We start from the raw sequence: 19964 nt of genomic DNA on the forward strand, positions 1-19964 counted from the left end.
AATCTCTAATGATTTTTTCCCCCGTGGTCTCAGTTTTTATGTTGCATTTTTTATTTCTGGTTTTTAGTCTTCTCTCTTTTCTTCTTAGTCCAACTAAAGGTTTGTCAATTTTGCTTATCTTTTCAAAAATTTAAGTTTTTGTTTCATTGATCTTTTGTACTGTTTTTTGTCTCAATTTTATTTATTTACACTTTTACCTTTATTATTTCTTTTCTTCCGCTAATTTGGAGTTGGGTTTGTTCTTGTTTTTCTAATCCCTTAAGGTGCTTTATTAAGTTGTATATTTGAAGTCTTTCTACTTTTTTGATGTAGATGTTTATTGCTATAAACTTCTCTCTTACCACTGCTTTTGCTGTATGCCATAGATTTTGGTATGTTTTATTTCCATTTCCATTTGTTTCAAGAAATTTGTTGAGGAACATGTTTAATTTCCATGTGTCTGTGTAGTTTCCAGGGTTCCCCTTGTTACTGATTTATTGTTAGTGTTTTAAAATTTCCTTTTATTTTCTTTCAAACTGAAGAAACTCCTTTAGTATTTCTTGTAAGATGGGTCTGGTGATGGTAAATTCAGCTTTTGTTTGTCTGGAAAAGCCTTTATCTCTCCTTCATAGTTGAAGGATAGCTTTGCTGGATATAGTATTCTTGGATGGGAATTTTTTTTCTTTTAGCACTTTGAAAATTTTGTTCCACTCCCTTCTGACCTGTTTGGTTTCCATCGATAAGTCTGTCACCAGATGAATTGAAGCTTCTTTATGTGTTATTTGCTTCTTTTATCTTGCTCTTTGTCCTTGATCTTTGAGAATGTGATGATTACATGCCTTGGGGAAGTCTTAGTTGGGTCAGATCTGTTTGGTGTTCTCTGATATTCCTGCACCTGAATTTTATCTCTTTCTCAAGTTTTGCAAAGTTTCCCCATGGTTTCTCTGAAAAAGCTTTCTACTCCTTGCTCTTATTTAACTCCCTCTTGAACACCAGTGATTCTTAGACGTTGTCTTTTGAAGTAATTTTCTTTATCTTGTTGACAATCTTCATTTCTCTTTATTATTTTTTCTTCTATTTTCAAATTGCCTGTCTTTGAGCTCATGTACTCTTACGTCTGCTTGATCCATTCTCCCACTGACAGTCTCTAATGAGTGTTTTCGTGCATCAAATATATTTCTCAGTTTGAAAATTTCTGTTTGTTTTTATTATTATTTCAATCTCTTTGTTAAATTTCTCTAATAAATTTTTGAATTACTTTCCTGGGTTATCGTGAAAAATCACTGAATTTCCTTAAAACTGCTATTTTGAATGCTTGTTCAGAGAGATCATATAGCACCATCTTGTTAGGATTAGTCACTGGTTCCTTGCTTCATTTGTTTGGGGAAGTTATGGTTCCCCGTTTGCTCTTGTCACTTATGAATGTATGTCTATGTGTTTGCATTGGAGAATTAGTTAGTTATTTTATTCTTCTTCTGTCTGGCTTTTTTTTTAATTGAATATATTTGCTTAGAGAGTCATTGTAATTTACCTGTTGAATTTTCTTTCTTTTTCCGTTAGGTTACTGCCTCCTTTTCAGCATTAGATGGTGCCGTAAGCCCAGGTTTGTCTCAGTTCTAATAAACAATTGGTGCACTGCCATTCCAAATGGGTATGGTGCCAAAGGGCATATCCTAGCAGTGTGGGAAGGTTAAGTAGGGGTTTGTGCCCAGAGGACCTGTGAGATGAACCCCCTACATCCTGGTGCTGCTAAACAGACACTCTTATTTGGTATCTACTTTGGCTAACTTACGGAGCAAAGTTTTGTGAGCTGGGGATGGTAGTCCTGCCTCCCCACTTTGTCTCTGGCTGTACCCAGTGATATTTCTTCCTTCAGGCATTCCCCATGCTTCCTATGAGTTGAGGTAGGAAGAGGTATCCTGCCAGGGAACTCAGGATGATGGGGAAGCTGGTTGTCACCTTGATTTTACTTTTTCCAGAGTTAAGCTGAGAGTCAGGGAGAAATTTTCCTTGTGCTTGGTGCCAGCGGATTGGAGAGAGGGGCATCTTGGCTATGGGTGTCCCCTTCTTTTACCATCTGCTTGGAGCTTTTTCACTTCTCTGTGGCACTGAGAGTTTCTCAGCCTCGTATTTTAGTTCTGGGATATTGGTGGTGATAACCTTAGTGCTGTAAATCTGGTTTTTGTTTTCTGTTGGGGGAATGAAGCCATGCCAATATTTGGAACCAGAAACTTGCTTCCACGCCAACATTTTAGAACCAGAAACTTAATTATATTACACCTTATAGTGCTCTGCTGAATTGAATTCAAATAAGAAATCTGAATAAATTTACCTCCTCAGCAACTATCCTAAATCCTTGCTACTCAAAGTGTGGTCATTGCACCAGCAGCGTTGAACTCACCTGGGAACTTGTTAGAAATGCGGAATCTCAGCCGGGTATGGTGGCTCATGCCTGTAATCCCAGCACTTTGGGAGACTGAGACAGTGGATCACCTGAGGGTCGGGAGTTCAAGACCAGCCTGACCAACATGGAAAAACCCTGTCTCTAAAAAAAATAAAATAAAATAAAAAATAAATAACTAAACAAAGAAATGCGGGATCTCAGGCCCACCCCAGACCTACTGAATCAAAATCTGCATTTTAACAAGCTATCCAGGAGACTGATGTGTACCTTCATATTCAAAAAGCACTGTCCTGCAATATTCTGGTAGACTTGTTTTGACAGGCGCTGCCTTTATCTGTTTGTAGTGTTGTATCTTTAATTCTGTAACATGACAGCTAAAGGTTGTATATTTTGGCAATTATTTTAATGCCACATTAATAGACTTTTATTGGGTAAATGTTAGTCTCTGTGAATTTTTGCTCACGCTTACTCTATCTCAGGATGAAAGCACTTGGGCTCATTTTTCTAGTTCTAGTAGAGTAAAAGTATGCATTTCCCTCTCCACTTCTACCCCCTTATATTTCATTTCTTGCCACAAGCAGGATTCCTTTCCTCCTTAACTCTCCATCTTCATGGTTCTCAGGAATATGTAGGTCCCAAAGCACAGTCAGCATTTTGCTCAAGTGGAAAATGTTCATATATAGTTGGGATCATGTGCCAGCTATGTGCATATGTATCTGTTTTATACAGATGGAATCTCAAGTTTAAATGTTATAATCAAGCCATCTTGCAAGATACTTTCTACACTCTTATTTTACAATGTGTGTGAACTTTCTTTTTGTGTTTTTGCTGATAAATGTTGATTGCTTTATTTCACTGGTCAAGATTGCTATAGAGGTATGCATGATATTCCATTTGATTTTGTCCTCTATGCCGTAGTTAAGAAAACTTTGTATTGTGACCTATCACATACATGAGTTTGGTATATTTTCCTTGCTTTTTAATTAGCTTAATGTCAGCCAGTTGATTCTGTATGGCAGAGTTCCCCAGTGACATCCTATTATGCCATAAGGCCATGTGAACAAGGAGGAGATCCATGTCAGCAAATTTCTAGCTAATTCAGGGATAGTCCTTCAAGTTTCATATTCTTTGAGTTTTGACTCTTTTAAAAGTGGTCTTCATATAACATCACGTACATCTTTAGCACCTTAGGTAGAAGACGCTAAAATTGATTTTGTCTTTGAGGACAACTCCAATGCCTGTATTGTGAAATGCGAGGCCATTGTACCATGGGGCGTGATTTTCTCTGAGGCGGTGGCAGATGGGACTGTTGGCAGTGGGACTATTTCCTGTTCCATGAAGTGACCTCTGGCTGCTGTATTTTTCAGTAGTCTGCTTTGGTTTTACCCTGTTGTTCCAGGCTTGGATGCTGTCCGGTCCCACAGCAGTGTACTTTGCCTCTGGTGTATTCTATCTCCTGAGCCCTTTGCCCTTCTATTGTGGTGCTTTTAATTTGTTATATATTAAAAACCTGCTAGGTAATCTTGCTAGAATATATTGTAATTAAGAATAGGCTCAGAGTGATGTCTTCAGAGGATGAGCTAGGAATCATATAGGTACTTTTATGGTGCAAACTTGAATAAAACTTGTGAGCAGCCACAACTGTTCGGTTCATTTTGCCTTTGGGTTATTTCACTGTTCACTGATGATCTGCTATGTGCTGGGAACATATGAGATTGAAGTAAACATTCTTGTCGTTCCCGTAATCTGTTCTGGGGATAGACAAAATACAAAGCAAAGCATTACACCTGTATGATACAGATGTAAACACTGTACTGGGGGCTTGCATGAAGTAGAGTCATAAATTTGACCAGACTTACTGGAAGATGTAAGATTGGGTGGGAGGAAGGCACTTTAGTTGTGGAGAGACAGGTAGGGTGGAAGGGAGAGGATGTCCTAGGTGGAAGCAGAAGTGTGAGCACAGGTGGTTGAAGCATGAACATCTATGCTGGGTACCCAGAGGGAACATCGAAGTGTTATTCACAGTTTTGCCTCGAGGTCTAGGATGGTAGCATTGTAGACTGCTCTGCCTGTGGTTCACAGCATGTAGTGCCTAAAAGGTGGGTAGATGTCTCTCCTTATGTGGTGTGAAAATTAAAGAAGCTCATTTGTGTGGAAAACAAAGACCACATTGGAAGATTTTCTCATCAGGGACATCATTTTACAAAATAAAGCTCTTTAGGAGAAGATGCACAGCAATTTCCTTGTCCTGAGTTTTGAAATATTTTTAAAAACCATTTGTAAAGCTTTTGAAACTTCTTGCTCTTGTGTTTCAGAGTTTACATCTATAACTGATGCTATCATTTTTCTTTACATTTACAGTACGGCCAAGTACAGCGTGTTGACATTTCTACCTCGATTCTTGTATGAGCAGATTAGAAGAGCTGCTAATGCCTTCTTCCTCTTCATTGCCTTATTACAGGTAATGGCTTTTCAACAGTTACTTGGAATTCACAACCTTAATTACATGTAAGATGAGATTTTGCTAAAAGATTCCTTAACTGCTTAAGTGTTACAATCTTGGAATATAGTTTGTTTCCCTCCTCCAGTCCTTGTTTGATAGAGTGAACAAGCTTGACTTTGTTTACAGGGAGAGTTCTTTTGGTATGGCCTTAAGGATGATTGGAGTGACTGAAAGAGGCATTGCAAAGAGGCCTTAGGGCCATATTTTTAAGCTTTCTTCTGTTCCAAACACATAACCAATGCTGGATACAATTTTAAAAAACACATAGGTAGTTTTTAAAGTAAGGTAATTATTTTTGAGTAACAAAAATGGAACAGAACTGCAAAAGTGTGAGCCATGAGTGCCATAATTTCCTTTTCGTGGAGAGGATTTTTATGTGCCAACTTCCTTCTTGTGGTCTCTTATCTTCCAGCAAATTCCAGATGTATCTCCAACAGGAAGATATACCACCCTGGTGCCATTGATCATTATTTTAACAATTGCAGGCATCAAAGAGATTGTAGAAGATTTTGTAAGTTTTTGCTTTTGGATAATAAAATCATTGTATGCAGTAGATCATAACTTGTGTGTTGCCTTGGATGATATATTTAAGGCAGGAAATTGAGCTATAGCTTAACCAGCCTCTCTAGATGCCTGATGGCATTTTTGGGGGGAGGAATATATACTCAGAGTGTCCTAAATACCTGTACAGTGATACTGAACAGTTCAAACTTTGTTCAAATGGTAGGTCTCTGGAGCCCCATTGATTTTTATCACTGATGTTCCTTATAGCCTGCGTTAGAGCTGGCTAATTTGGGTAGCAAATGAAGGACTTCCTTGCAGCCTAGGATGGCGGCATTGTTTCATGGTGCCTGAGGCAACTTTACAAGAATCTTCTCCCCTCATACTCATCCTAGTGTGTCTCTAAGTTCATTGGCTATGACAACTATATTCCTTTTCTCTCTTTCTTGCTCTGTCTCCACCCATATACATATGTGTGTGTGTGTGTGTGTGTGTGTGTGTGTGTGTGTATGTGTGCTGACTCTCTGTCTCTGGATCTTCCTCTCCTCCCTTTCACACACATTCATACACACACACCCACACACACACGCCCCCCCCACACACATACAACCCTTCCTTTCACACACATATATACATCTTTCTGGGAATAGGCATGCAAATAAATATAATACAGGTTAGGCATCCCTAAATCCAAAAACCCCAAATCTGAAATGCTTCCAAATCCAAAACTTTTTGCACACCGACATGATGCCACAAGCGGAAAACTTCACACTTGACCTCATGTGATGGCTGCACAAAATTATTATAAATATTGTATGAAATTACCTTCAGGTTTGTGCGTAAGGTGAATATGAAACATAAATACATTTCGTATTTAGATGTGGGTCCCATCCCGAAGATATCTCATTAGGTATATGCAGATACTCCAAGATCTGAAACAGCCTGAAATCTGAAACACTTCTTGTCCTGAGCATGTCAGATAAGGAATCCTTAACCTGTACACATCGAAGCAAAGTTACTTTATCAAGAAAATGAAGTTGGCTATTTGTTGCTGGGTTTGTCACACTGAATAATCATTTCGGTCTGATCTAAAGCAAGGAGCAGAAAGTTTTGTACTTCCCAGTGCTAGAACCAACATGAAATAGTTGAAACCAGAGGAGACCACTTCTAAACTCAGGGAGTGCTGATAGATCACAAAATTGTCAAACTGAATTTTATAGCATGAGCATTACTGGCAGTTAGTTTCCTTGTCCCCTGTCATTTCTTGATTGTTTTGTTTGCTGTTTCAGTTATTCATGTGGAACTTTTGAATGTTAGAACTATTTTTTTCTCTTTCTATAACAGAAGCGACACAAGGCAGATAATGCAGTTAACAAAAAGAAAACAATAGGTAAGCTCCGGGGCTGAATCATTTTATCTACTGGAAAACTTATGAGTAAGGCCTGCATTTAAGGAATTTAAAATAAGTAGTGAATGGTATTGAGATAAATTGAGAAGATGATCTGTAAAATGCTTCAAAGAAATAGTAAAATAACAAAGAAATTGAACAGAAATTTAGTCCTGATATTAAGATTGGAACAGGATTTGTGTATTTTAGAATGTTAAAAAAGGTTGTAATTTTCAGGCACTAGATAGTTTTTATGTCCATAAAAAGTCTAAGCATTCATGTCCTTCATTTATAATCTTTCCTTACTTCCCTCTTCTGCTTTATATTGTTTGATTTCTACGACATCAATTTTTTTGTTTGTTTGTTTAATTTTTTGAGACAGGGTCTCACTCCTATTGCCCAGGCTGGAGTGAAGTGGCATGATCATGGCTCACTGTAGCTTTGACGTCCCAGGCTCAGGTGAGCCTCCCAACCTCAGCCTCCTGAGTAGCTGGGACTACAGGCACACACCACCACCCCCGACTAATTACTGTATTTTTAGTAGAGATGGGTTTCACTATGTTGCCCAGGCTAGTCTCGAACTTCTGGGCTCAAGCAATCTGCCTGCCTCGGCTTCCCAAAATGTTAGGATTACAGGTGTGAGCCACCGTGCACAGCTGTGTAGTTTTTTTTAAGGATTGTGTAACAGCAGGCTTTTTTTCTTCTGGGCCGAAAATAAGTAGATATAACTTACATACATACAATAAACATTTATGTGTATGCATTAATGTATATGTTACAGAGGCACATGGATTGGTGTTCCATGATGGTGCAACAAAAGATAGGGTATGGGAGAATTAAATGGAATTCCAAGCGAAGGCTTTTGGATTTTAGGAAGTGGATTCAATTTATTACCAGTATTAACCAAAATTTTATTTTTCTCTTTTTCAGTGTTAAGAAATGGTATGTGGCATACCATTATGTGGAAAGAGGTAAAAACTAATTTTCAAGATGTACCAGAACTATTAGTTTGAAGACATGTAACGAATTGCTGGTCTTGATTGCAGTATAAAGTTTGTGTTAAGACATAGTGGAGTTTTCCATGAGGTCTGCTGAAACCTGATACACGTTTACTCTGTCCCCTGCCCCTTCTACTACGGGCCCAATGTGTCACTTCAAGCCATGAACTTTGTTGGCGCCTGACTGACGTTTCTAGAATCTCCAAGTATTTTCTAGTTTCTAAATCCAATTTGAGAAACATTTTCCCTGGTCCTCTGTCTTAACCTAACTTAAAGTTTATATTTGTTTTTAGCATTCGTAATTCTCACTTCTAACAATTTTGGTTGGAAAGATCATTAACTACGGAGTGGTGGAATGTGGGTAAGAAACCATCCCACTTCAGTTCCAACGCAGGGCTGCTTGAATTCAGCCAGTACAGCAGTTGCTGCTCTTAATAGCAAGGAAAGCTTTGTCTCTATTCCCCTGGAAGTGTGAGGTTTGGAAGGTTGAAGAATGGTGTGGCTTTTTGGTTGTTTATAGTGTTGAGTAGAAAATTTAGAAGAAATCTGCCATACCATCTGGGTATTTTATATCTGATAAAATTAGCTTTTTAAATGAGTGTTTTAGCTGGACCTTCTTAATGGACACAAGATGTGTTGGGGGGATGACTCTCATTAGTCCAGCATTCAAAGCCGATTAACATGATTTCAAAAGAAAACAACTTTTTAGAAAGGTAACTTGAAATAATTTTTCTTGCTAAACATTTAGTAAACAGTGTTTTTAAATGGCTCTTACAGTCTTTTGTATCTGAAAAATGCCTGTGATATGGTAACTGCAGCATTTGCTTTAGTTTTCGTTTTACTATGCTCTGTTTTAGGAGAATCCCCCACCCTTTAAAGAAATTTCTCCTTTATAGTGTTTTGCAGTAACGCCCTTAACCTTTGCAGCAGTCTCAAAGTCCTGTGTTGGAAGCATTCATCAACCTCACATTTGGAAGGCTCGTGGTTCTTGGTCAGGAGGTTGGGAATTCTTGAGTCACAGGCAGAGAACTGCTCCCAGTGCTAAAGGAATTCAGGGGTTCTCCCAGCACTGGGAAATTGCCCCTCTATTTCTCTAGGGTTCCTCTTGTTACTCCTTCTCCAGAAAGGTATCAGTATCAGCTGGAGTAAAGGATGATTTGGATTCAGAGGTCCTGACACTACTTGAAACAGCAGAAAATGGAGTGATGGTCTCTGATTGATGGTCTTCTGTGATCCAGGAGCTGACGACTTTCTAGGCTCCTGAAACTCATGACTGTTTCTCATGTTCGTTTTGGGAGAGAAACAATAATAACAAAGAAACACCGGTTAGAAACTGTACCGCATGCATTTTTATTTCAGTTTAAAATGTACGACTGGGCACGGTGCTCACATCTGTAATCCCAGCACTTTGGGAGGCTGAGGTGGGTGGATCACCTGAAGTCGGGAGTTCGAGACCAGCCTGGCCAACATGGCGAAACCCTGTCTCTACGAAAAATACAAAAATTAGCTGGAGGTAGTGGTGGGCACCTGTAATTCCAGCTACTGGGGAGGCTGAGGCAAGAGAATCACTTGAACCCGGAAGGCAGAGGTTGCAGTGAGCCGAGATTGTGCCACTGCACTCCAGTGTAGGCAGCAAGAGATTCCATCTAATCAATCATCAATCAATCAATCAATCAATCAATGTCTATCTATCTATCTATCTATCTATCTATCTATCTATCTATCTATCTTGGCATGCGCCAGAGATTGTATTAGGCAGAGGAAGAATGAAGCACAGTGCTTCCCTTAAGGAGTTTCAAACTTCAGTGGGCATCCCAGTCACCATCCACAGGGCTACTAGAATCCAGATTGCTGGGCCCCACTCCCAGGCTTTCAGATTCACTGGGTCTTGGGTGGGGCCCTAGAATTTGCACTTTAAAATTCTTAGTTGAGGCTGATGCCGATGGTGTAGGGAGCATACCCAAGAACCACCGGTGTCCTGGGAGAGAGAGGCAACTAACCCCATACAGTGCTGTTGTTGAGCTCTGTGTAGGAGAAGGCCCATCTAGACCCAGTGGTTCAAGTCAGGGAAGTCTGCCCTCAAGAGATGCTCTAGTGCTCTCTTGAAGGGTGAATCAGGGGTAACCAGCTGCAGAACTGTGAGTAGTTCGGTGTGAGGATGAGAATACAGGAGAGGGCAGAGATGTCAGGCAAGGGGGAGCTGGCTGTCCTTAAGATCCTGAAAATGGTAACAATCTAATCTGAAGTGCTGAAGCTTAGGTCTGCCGTCCCCTGGGCTGTAGCCGAGTCATTGGTGAGGGCCCAGAGGCAGCTCTTGGGTGGATCTCAGTGCCTTTAATTGACTTCAGGAGGATCTTTTAGCTACTTCCTCAGAATTAAGAGACTTGAGGAACTCTCTGGGGCTAGAGTAGATTCAGGGATCTGGAGCGTTTCTGTTCCCACTGTACTACTTCTTTGAGGGAATATTGTACACACAAGGAACAATCACATAAGAACATTACATAGAAAATCATTTCCAGGCCAGGCGCTCTCATGACTGTAATCCCAGCCCTTTGGAAGGCCAAGGCGGGTGGATTGCTTGAGCTTAGGAGCTCAAGACCAGCCTGGGCAGCATGGCCAAACCCCATCTCTATAAAAATACAAAACTAGCCAGGTGTGGTGGTGTGTGCCTGTAATCCCAGCTACTCAGGAGGCTGAGGTGGGAAGAACACTTGAGCCTGGGAGGCAGAGGTTGCAGTGAGCTTTGATCACGCCACTGCACTCCAGCCTGGGTGATAGAGTGAGACCTTGTCTCGTAAACAGAAAACAACTAATCAAAGAAAAAATCATTTTTAAGCAAAATCCAAGTTAAGTAGTTTTTCATGTGCACCAAACTTCTTAGTACTTGGTTACTGGGATATGAACGTTTCTTTATTTAGAGAGTAAAGATGAGAGAAAGCCATAATTTATCTTGTCCTCCCACTTTGAATTTTAAAAAAACCCACTGCCTTTTCTTATTTGAAAACATGACAAATTTTCCTATCTAGTGTTTTTTCTTTATTAATTACTTCTTCTGATTTTTATATGTAATTAAACTATTTCTATAAAATATTTTCACTTTTTTTTTTTAGACAGAGTCTCACTCTGTTGCCCAGGTTGGAGTTCAGTGGTGCTGTCTCGGCTCACTGCAACCTCCACCTCCTGGGTTCAAGTGATTCTCCTGCCTCAGTCTCCCCAGTAGCTGGGACTACAGGTGCCAACCACCACACCCAGCACTTTGGAAGGCTAATTTTTTTTTTAGTGAGATAGGGATTTCATTATGTTGGCCAGGCTGATCTTGAATTCCTGACCTCAAGTGATCCACCTGCCTCAGCCTCCCAAAGTGCTGGGATTACAGGTTTGAGCCACTATGTCCAGCCAGGAAATTTTTACTTTTAAAAAACACTTACAATTCACATAATATTCCTTGCTTTTTTTTTTTTTTTTGAGATAGAGTCTTGCTCTGTTACCAGGCTGGAGTGCACTGGTATGATCTTAGCTCACTGTGACCTCTGCCTCCCAGGTTCAAGTGATTCTCCTGCCTCAGCCTCCCGAGTAGCTGGGACTACAGGTGCATGCCACTATGCCTGGCTAATTTTTGTATTTTTAGTAGAGATGGGGTTTCACCATGTTGGCCAGGATGGTCTCCATGTCTTGACCTCGTGATCTGCTTGCCTTGGCCTCCCAAAATGCTGGGATTACAGGTGTGAACCACCACGCCTGGCGCCATCCCTTGCTTTTGTACTGGTGATTGTTAAAATAGCTTTGTAGCATTTTCTCCACACTTCAATAAACAACTTAAAGCACCAGTAGGATACCTCTCAGTCAATTTGCCTTTTTCCCACAGAAAATTAAACATGGGCACCTGCCAGTTTATAAGATCTGATAGTTTTTTCACAAGTATCATATCACTTGAAATTCCTGGTTTCTAAGAGAATAGTAACGTGGCTAGAATAGGAAATAGAAAGCAGAAGTGCCTATTTTGAGCTTTGCAATTATTACTGTACTAGGAATGGTCTCCTGTTGTCATCAGATAATTCCAATGTCCTTGACCCTCACAGTCATGATGTCTTTCAGTTACACTTCTGCTGATGGAGACTGACATCTGCACGGACCTCTTTTATGACGGGTGCCAATGTATACTTCCTTAGTCCGCCTTACAAGGCCGGTGGCACTGTTTTCCCGTTTCAGACATGAGACGCCGGGGTGCTGAGAGGTGAAGCAACTTGCTGAGATCACAAAGCTAGCACAGGGCTATAAAGCTAGGGTTGGATCTGAAAGCCCCAGTTCTCGCTGCCCTGGTGTTTTCTGCAGTGTTACTGACAGGTTTTGGGACACTTGGCCATGGTGCCGTTTTGGGGACTACAGCCCTTTTCCTTGGCTTGGGACCTTCTGTCTGGTGGAGTCTGTTCCCCAGAGTGGTCTCTGACTTTGACCGTGATTCTTTTTCTGGGAATTTCTTAAGCCTGTACAAATCTTCTCCATTTCATGTGGTGTATTTCCAGGGGGCCTTTTAGGTGCCCTTTTCATGGGTGAATTTAGTGTTCCCTTTTAAAAAGAGCGTTGGTCTTCCCTGCAGCTTGCCCAGTTTCGAATCCTGGTTCTAACACAGTAGCTGTATTACCATGATCAAGTTATTTTGTTCAGCACCTCAATTTGTAAAACAGAGAAAAATATATGTGTTAACTTAGTTGATCTTTACAGTTACTCTATGAAATATGTGTCTTTATCCCCTTTATATAGATGAGAAAACTGAGGTACACAGAGTTTACATAACTTGTTCATCATTACACAGCTCATCAGGGTGCAGTGGCAATGAAGCCCAGGCATTAGGCTGGCTCGGGAGGTGTGTGCGTGAGCATCCTACCCTACCACGTGCAGCTATGGAGATGCTCAAGTGTTTGTAAATGGATGGATAATTGTAAGCAAAGGAGAGCTTTATAGCTGTTCTGACTTATCCCTTTTCTCCCTCCCTTTCCTTTGTTGTTAACATTGCAGAAAGGCAACATTACCAGTGGCTGCATGGAAGTAACTTTCCTTTGGTTCTTGTCATGGAAAATAATTTGGGCTTCTCTATCTTAAACTTCATGGCTTAGTTATATAGTAATTTTTCTTCAAATATTTAAGCACCTTTTTCACCATGTGTGTTTTCTTTCTTTTCATGCCTCTGTCCTCGTTGCTGGCTGTCTAGGTGGCGGTGGGAGACATTGTGAAGGTCGTCAATGGGCAGTATCTTCCAGCAGATGTGGTCCTGCTGTCCTCCAGGTCAGCTGTGCTAGTGGGCACCTTTTTTTTTTTTGCAATAAATGTTAAGAACAACGAAATAATAAGCAGGGACTGGAGCAGTCTTGAGCCACCTGTTCCCTTCTACCATCCTCTGTCCCATTCTTCCATTTCTTGTCATTTGCCTTCTCCTGCCATGACCCTTGGTTTCTTTCTCGCATTCATTCCTTTGTGTTTTCTCTGAACTCTTTTACATGTATCGCTCCACTTAGTCTTCTGACTATTTGGGGGATAGTTGTTATTTATAGGGACACCGAGTCAAGAGCAGTGAAGTGGTCCTTTCATTACTGTCAGGTTGCAGCATATCCATGATTTCAGAGTTTGTTTCCTGGTGGGCTCTGCCAAGCTCTGTCCTGTAGAACCCAGAGCTCCACTTTAATAGCTGTTCAGGAACCACAGATGTTTTCTCAGTGTAAACGTGACCAGCAGATGGTGTTTGCTCTTCATCCGTTCATGTTTGGCCCTTTCGTGTCCAAGTTTCATTTTCACGTTCTCCAGGTAGTTTTATTCTAGGAGGGAATCATCACTTAGTGCAATTCTTGACATTTTTAGGGCTTGATGCAGGAATGTATATAGCTAGGAAAGAAAGCCAAAATTAGGACAAGAATAGACATCTATTCTTGAATTCAAGATTAAATTGTGTGACGTTAGGACTCTAACTTCCTATATTTATACACTGTTGGAATCATAGATACTCACGCTGCTTGCATTTTCTTTGATTACAGACAGCGTTTCTTATGTTGAATTTAATCACTCAATGGATTTTAAGCCTAAGCATTAGTTTTCTGCTTGAGATAATAGATTTTAAAATAGGACCCCAGGTCTATGGAAGGAGAAAGAACCAATAATGCAGGGCTGGATTTATGCTTGCCCATGTTGATTGATAACAAAGAAATTCTTAGAAATATTGAATTATTGATCACGATAGTTTGGGCTATAAGTCTTGGCTGTGACCCTAGAAAATTGTGTGTGTGTGTGTGTGTGTGTGTGTGTGTGTGTGTGTGTGTATTTTTGTTTTTTTTTTGGAGACAAGGCCTACTCTGTCACAAGGCTGGAGTGTGGTAACACAATCGTTATCTCACTGTAAGTTCAAACTCCTGGGCTCAAAGTGATCCTCCCATCTCAGCCTCCTGAGTAGCTGGGACCACAGGTGCATGCCACTATGCTTGGTACATTTTTACATTTTTTTTTGTAGAGACTAATTTAGAAAAAATATTTTAGATGTTGTCCAAGCTGGTTCTGGAACTCCTGGCCTCAAGCAGTCCTCCTGCCTTGGCCTCTCAAAGTGCTGGGATTATAGGCATGAGCTACAGTGCCCAGCTAGTTTTGTTGTTTGTTTTTTAAACTTAGTCTTAATATGGGATTGCTTGAGCTGTCAGTCATCATATTTCCAGCATTCTCCTCATTGGTGTCTGAGTGTGTGCTGTGTGCTGAACAGCCCGTTGAAGAGGTTGGCCCACTTAATCTTCCCAATAACCCTTGAGAGCCTTCATTTGCACATGACGAGATTGAGATACAGAAAGACTAAACAATTTGCCAAGGCCGTATAGCCCATAAAGGTGGTGCCAGGGGATTTTACCTTAACTAGTGGATTGCAGAGTCCATTCTCTTACATCACTAACTATGTGAACTTAGCTAAACTCAAAGATTATAAATAGAAGTACAATATCTGTTACGCTTATTTTTATTCTTTGAGTTTTCTGTCTTTAATGATAGGTATTTTGATTAAAAAGTTGGCCTTGAGATTGTGAAAATGGCAGAGAAGCAAATCCTTGCTAAGTCTATGCCTCGATCCTTTAACTCCTCTGGCTGTCCTTTTCTACAAAAAGCGTGTGTTTCTACTGGCCGATCAGGCCCAGCCCCAGACTTGAAGGGTTGCCTGAACCCAGTGGTTGCATCTGAGTGGGGACATCATGTGTTTCCCCTTTTCTTTCATCTTCAGTTCATTCCTGTCTTCCTGAGGCTCAGCAGTCATTATGTGGGGCTTACAATGGCAGATTATCTCGGCAACTGACTGAGTCCCAAAGATGAGTGTGTGTTTCCTTTTTCATCATTACTCCTACTATAGAGGTTATTTATAACAATTTATTTTGAAGGACCAATCAGCAGACATGGATTCCATAATAGAGATATTATAAGCTGTGAATTTGTGGAAAGGACTTTACTGAACTTGGCTCTTTCTTTCTCTCTTCTCAGTGAACCTCAGGCAATGTGTTATGTCGAAACAGCTAATCTGGATGGGGAGACGAACCTTAAAATACGCCAGGTAAAGTCGCCTCTGATGACTTGTGTTGTTATGGTGGACCCAACTGCAAATGTGGTCCCCACACATCTTTTTCTAGAGAAACAAAATACTCAGCATAAAGGGTTAGGCCTTACCCCTAACGGAATCTATGGGAAGAATATGCCATCTATGATAAGGGGGAACACGTAAAGAGAGCTGGAAAAAGCGGGCTGCATCAAACTCTAGGTCCCAAAGGGTGCCAGGCCTTCATATGGCGTCTTACTGAGTTTTTTGCCTCTGATGCTGGAGAGAGGGGACATCTCAGCAAAGCTGAGTGGGTGGGAAGGACACAGCTTAGTGGCCAAATGGAGCAAAAAGCTCCAGGTACCCCAGTTTACATTATTGTTGTAATAAAGATTCTAATCCTAGAGAGTGATATAATTAGATACAAAACTTCCGTGCCTCAAATAAAACTATTCTTGTCGTGTATTTTAATTCTAGAATGAAGAATAGTGTTTTTTGGTTCTTTTTCTTTTTTGAGATGGAGTCTTACTCTGTCACCCAGGCTGAAGGGAGTGCAGTGTCGCAGTTTTGGCTCACTGCAACCTCTGCCTCCCGGGTTCCAGCGATTCTCTCACCTCACCCTCCTGTCTATAGGTGCATGCCACCACACCTGGCTAATTTTTATATTTTTTAGTAGACAGGGAGCTTCACCATGTTGGCCAGGCTGGTCTCGAACTCCTAAACTTAAGTGATCTGCCTGCTTTGGCCTCCCAAAGTGTTGGCATTATAGGCATAAGCCACTGTATCCAGCCAAAATGAAGAATGGCCTTTGACATATAACCTTTTTGAGGATTTTGACAATTAAAAAAATTTTGCTGCTTAAAGTTGAATTCAGAATTTCTGTCTATATGGCTTTCTTTTCTACTGTAGATATTTGCTTAAGACTTTTTTTTCCATTTGGAAAAGAGTTACAGCCTGGGTACCATAGCAAGACCCTATCCCTACAAGAAAATTTAAAAAATAGCTGGGCATGATGGCACACACCTGTCGTCCCAGCTACTTAGGAGGCTGAGGTGGGAGGGTCACTTGAGCCCAGGAATTTGAGGCTGCAGTGAACCATGATTGCACCACTGCACTCCAGCCTGAGGGACAGAGTGAGACCCTGTCTTTTAAATAAAAAGAGAAGGATGCTAGATACTGTAAAATATTAAAGGGCTACTCTATTCTATTTTCATGAGCAGTGTTAGAATACAGCTAGTAGATTGTCCTTGCTGTAGATGCTGGGGTATGTTAACTATTACTTATGCGCAGACGTTTCCAGCACAGTGGCGGGATCTGAACTTTCGGCTTCATTAAATTCTTTTGCCATTTTCACATTAGATCGTTGTGGCAAAAGCTGCTGGGAAAGTCTGCCTTGAGGGGCTGACAGTTTGATTTGTTAGCTCCCCAAATTATTCCACTGGGGATGCCTTATTTTTCCTTTTGATTAACCACACAGATGCTGAACGGTGCCCCTAAACACCCAAGACTGTGTTTGATTTCCTCTTTTGGTTTAATCTTTCAGGGTTTGAGCCACACTGCTGACATGCAAACCCGGGAAGTTTTGATGAAGTTATCTGGAACCATAGAGTGTGAAGGGCCCAACCGCCATCTCTATGACTTCACTGGAAACTTGAACTTAGATGGGAAAAGGTAGTGTATTCCTTTTCCTTGTTGTCTGTTAAACTACGTGACCAAAAATTACTGGAGCTTTGGAAAATATGTTTGTTTTCTAGTTTTGTAATATCTTAAAACAGTGAGATTTCATACCCTTTCAATTAATTTAAAGCCTTCCTTAAATTTAAGAAAAAATCCCTGAGCCCAAGGTTCTCAGATGAGGCTCAAAGCATGTGGCATATTCTTTCTGTGCCTATTCTCTGCCAGGCAGGAGAAATGGTTTTAGCTTCATAAAATTGTCCAGAAAAGCAGAGGAGAGCGATCTGAGGTATATAAAAACTAATACACGTGTTACATAAATGTGTATTTTTTTTTTTTTGTGGAGCATTTGTTTGTTTTTAGAAAGTTGAGTGAAATGAACGCTTATTCTTCCTTTAGAATATTCAGTGCCCTCCCGTCTATATCCTGTTATCTTTGTCCTTCTGGCATTCGTTATGTTGTTCTGAAGTTGTCTTTTGTTACGGTGTTGGGTTGTGGTTTCTACCTTCTGGCCATCTTTTGTTTTGTGCCTCTTGCCAATGCCCCCCACCCCCACCCCTGTAACCCAGCCTCTTGGGCTGTCCTTTATATTTTGAGGACCCAAGTCTTGGAAGGACCTGATCATGGGAATCAACCCAAATTGCTATATATATGACAGCTAAGTGTGAGTGCTTCTTGGTTTCATTTAGCACATATAACTATTCTATCGGCTCCCCATTTTGAATTTCTAAATTACCACTCAGGTCTTTATTTACTCATTAAGTCGTCCTTGACAAACTTGATATGATAGATTGCTGCTTTTTTAAAAAAATTCCCTTCTAATAGTCTGTAAAATATACTAGATTTATTTTACAAATAATAATAATACTCATTACAAATGAGTAAGTTTCAGTTATTATGTTAGCAACTTCCTTTCTGGGTGTTGAGTTTCATAACAGGATCCTGAGAGAGATAATTCTCTCTAACATTTTATAGAAAAAACATTTTTTCTGTAGTGATGAATGGATAAAAAAAAGCTTTTTGTGGGTCTTTTTGGGATAGATTAAGCCAGTGGTAACCTTTGTTGCCTGCGTTTCTCAGTGAAGTATGGGAGCAAAGGGAACATTTGATTTATTGTGGGTTCATTTTTAGGGGAAAAGCTCATGCTCATTTTCCAGACTATCATTTAATATCATTTTTTTATTTTTTATTTTTAGCCTTGTGGCCCTTGGGCCTGACCAGATCTTATTAAGAGGTACACAGCTTAGAAATACTCAGTGGGTCTTTGGCGTGGTTGTTTATACTGGACACGACACCAAACTCATGCAGGTAAAACATTACTGACTTCAGTCTTTTTTTTCTTTCTGCTTTTATTAACTAGAAGGTGGAAAATGCAGATGTTGCATTAGGAAGTTCAAGTCTGTCTATGAACCTAAATGTGGAAACAAACTGTCCTTGTTTTAGTTCCTTACGTAGTTTCTTCTGGATTTCTGTTCTCTTATCTGGTATTTGTGGCCTTTTGCCTGAAACACAAACGATCTTTGATTTCTAGATGTGGGGGAACATTCAGTTCTAACTTACTTTATCTTCTGGACTTAAGGGGGGATTAGTTCTAACTTTAAAATTTCTCTTTCTACTTTTCCTCTTTACCCCATTAATTAGGAGTTTATAGCAAATTGTATTATTTAACTGAACGTTGGATACTTTAAAATCGGTTATTTTTGAACTGTTTATTTTTCATATACCAAAGAAAAAAATGAAGTTAAAATGATTTTGCTCTTTTTCCTTGTGAATGTTTTTTTTTTTAAATTGCTTGTGAATTTATAGGTCACATTGATATGATGATGTGTTTTGCCAGACAGTTTTGGAAATTCTACATAAATCAGTGTTCCTATATGTCATTTCTTACATTTCTTTGGTGTCACTTGGCATCTTGTTTTTGCTAATGGTGGCTATTAATGAGAATTGGCTTTTCAGCTTGTCTGCTCTTTTGTATAACTTCTAAAATGCACATTTGGCTGTATTTCTTGATTGAAAAATATTTAGGGACCACCATGTATCAAGAGTAGTGCTATAGACCATATGGGTGCAATAGCGAAAGGCCCAGTCTTACTCTTGGGGAGCCAGTCAAGCTAAGGACTCATAGAGAATGACAAAGCAGAGAGAGAGATACTGGAATGTGTGTCATGACTAAGTGCTGTCAGTGTGTATAGGAGGGCCATCCAACCTAGGTTTGGGGTACCTGGATGCTAAGAATGATTCCCCTGGCAGAAGCACATTTTAGATATTGAGCTAGGGAAGGGAGACTGTTGTGTTGATCCCCTCTTTGAGGTCAAATGATAGTCAGATGAAAGAGGTAACTATCAGAGGAGATGAAGCAATAGACCCTGGTGGCCACCCCAGCTAGTAAACACATTGAGGACTGGGAGAGATGAGATTAGAAGGCTTGAGAGACTCTCTGAAGTTGGAGAGGATTGCTGGAGTTGCTGAGTGACAGGCTGATCAGTGTGTAGAATCTTGTCTTTGTATTTCTGGGGTGGACAGTTTCTAGCATGAGAGAGCTGGGAGTGACCCATGGGAGTAGGAAGCCAAAGGCAGAGCTGTTGAAGGTTATTTCATGTTGACAAGTAAGGAACTGAGAGACTAAGGCATTTAATGGGTCAGCGCTGTGATTTTGAAGATGGGATAATAGTGAGGCTGGGCCACAGAGGAATGCCATGAGCCAGTTGTCAAGTCTTCAGTGAGTGACAGGGAGCAACTGAGAGGTTGGTGGCCGGGCTATGGGGGAGGGGCAGAAGGTAGCGCAGCTAAATGGCATGAATTTTATGAGTGAGTTTTTTTTTAACATGTCATCCAAGGAATAAAGGTCCAGAAATATTATCAGGTTTTGAACATACATCTGGTAATGTTACCTTCAGAGGCCAAAGGATGCAGATATCTGCTTGCTCACCCTCTGCTTGGGTGTGCTCAAGGGAGGTGTGTCCTTGACT

General features: G+C 40.5%; 1 protein-coding gene across 8 annotated transcripts in view; it reads left to right on the plus strand.

Moving 5' to 3' along the window:
• Positions 1–19964, plus strand: part of ATP8A2 (ATPase phospholipid transporting 8A2) — a 660345-nt gene that overhangs the window by 135586 nt on the left and 504795 nt on the right. For 6 of the 8 annotated variants that reach the window (XM_035302377.3, XM_078375203.1, XM_078375202.1 and 3 more), the window contains 8 exons: positions 4745–4844; positions 5299–5397; positions 6732–6777; positions 7705–7745; positions 12982–13055; positions 15270–15339; positions 16865–16992; positions 18192–18303. In XM_035302377.3, the coding sequence (XP_035158268.1) occupies positions 4745–4844; positions 5299–5397; positions 6732–6777; positions 7705–7745; positions 12982–13055; positions 15270–15339; positions 16865–16992; positions 18192–18303 (670 nt within the window). The remainder of the gene's footprint in view (positions 1–4744; positions 4845–5298; positions 5398–6731; positions 6778–7704; positions 7746–12981; positions 13056–15269; positions 15340–16864; positions 16993–18191; positions 18304–19964) is intronic. The other 2 variants (XM_078375201.1, XM_035302376.3) reach the window with 1 other exon arrangement.

This window comes from Callithrix jacchus, chromosome 5 (assembly GCF_049354715.1).
Source record: "Callithrix jacchus isolate 240 chromosome 5, calJac240_pri, whole genome shotgun sequence".
In the NCBI taxonomy this organism is placed as follows: domain Eukaryota; kingdom Metazoa; phylum Chordata; class Mammalia; order Primates; family Cebidae; genus Callithrix; species Callithrix jacchus.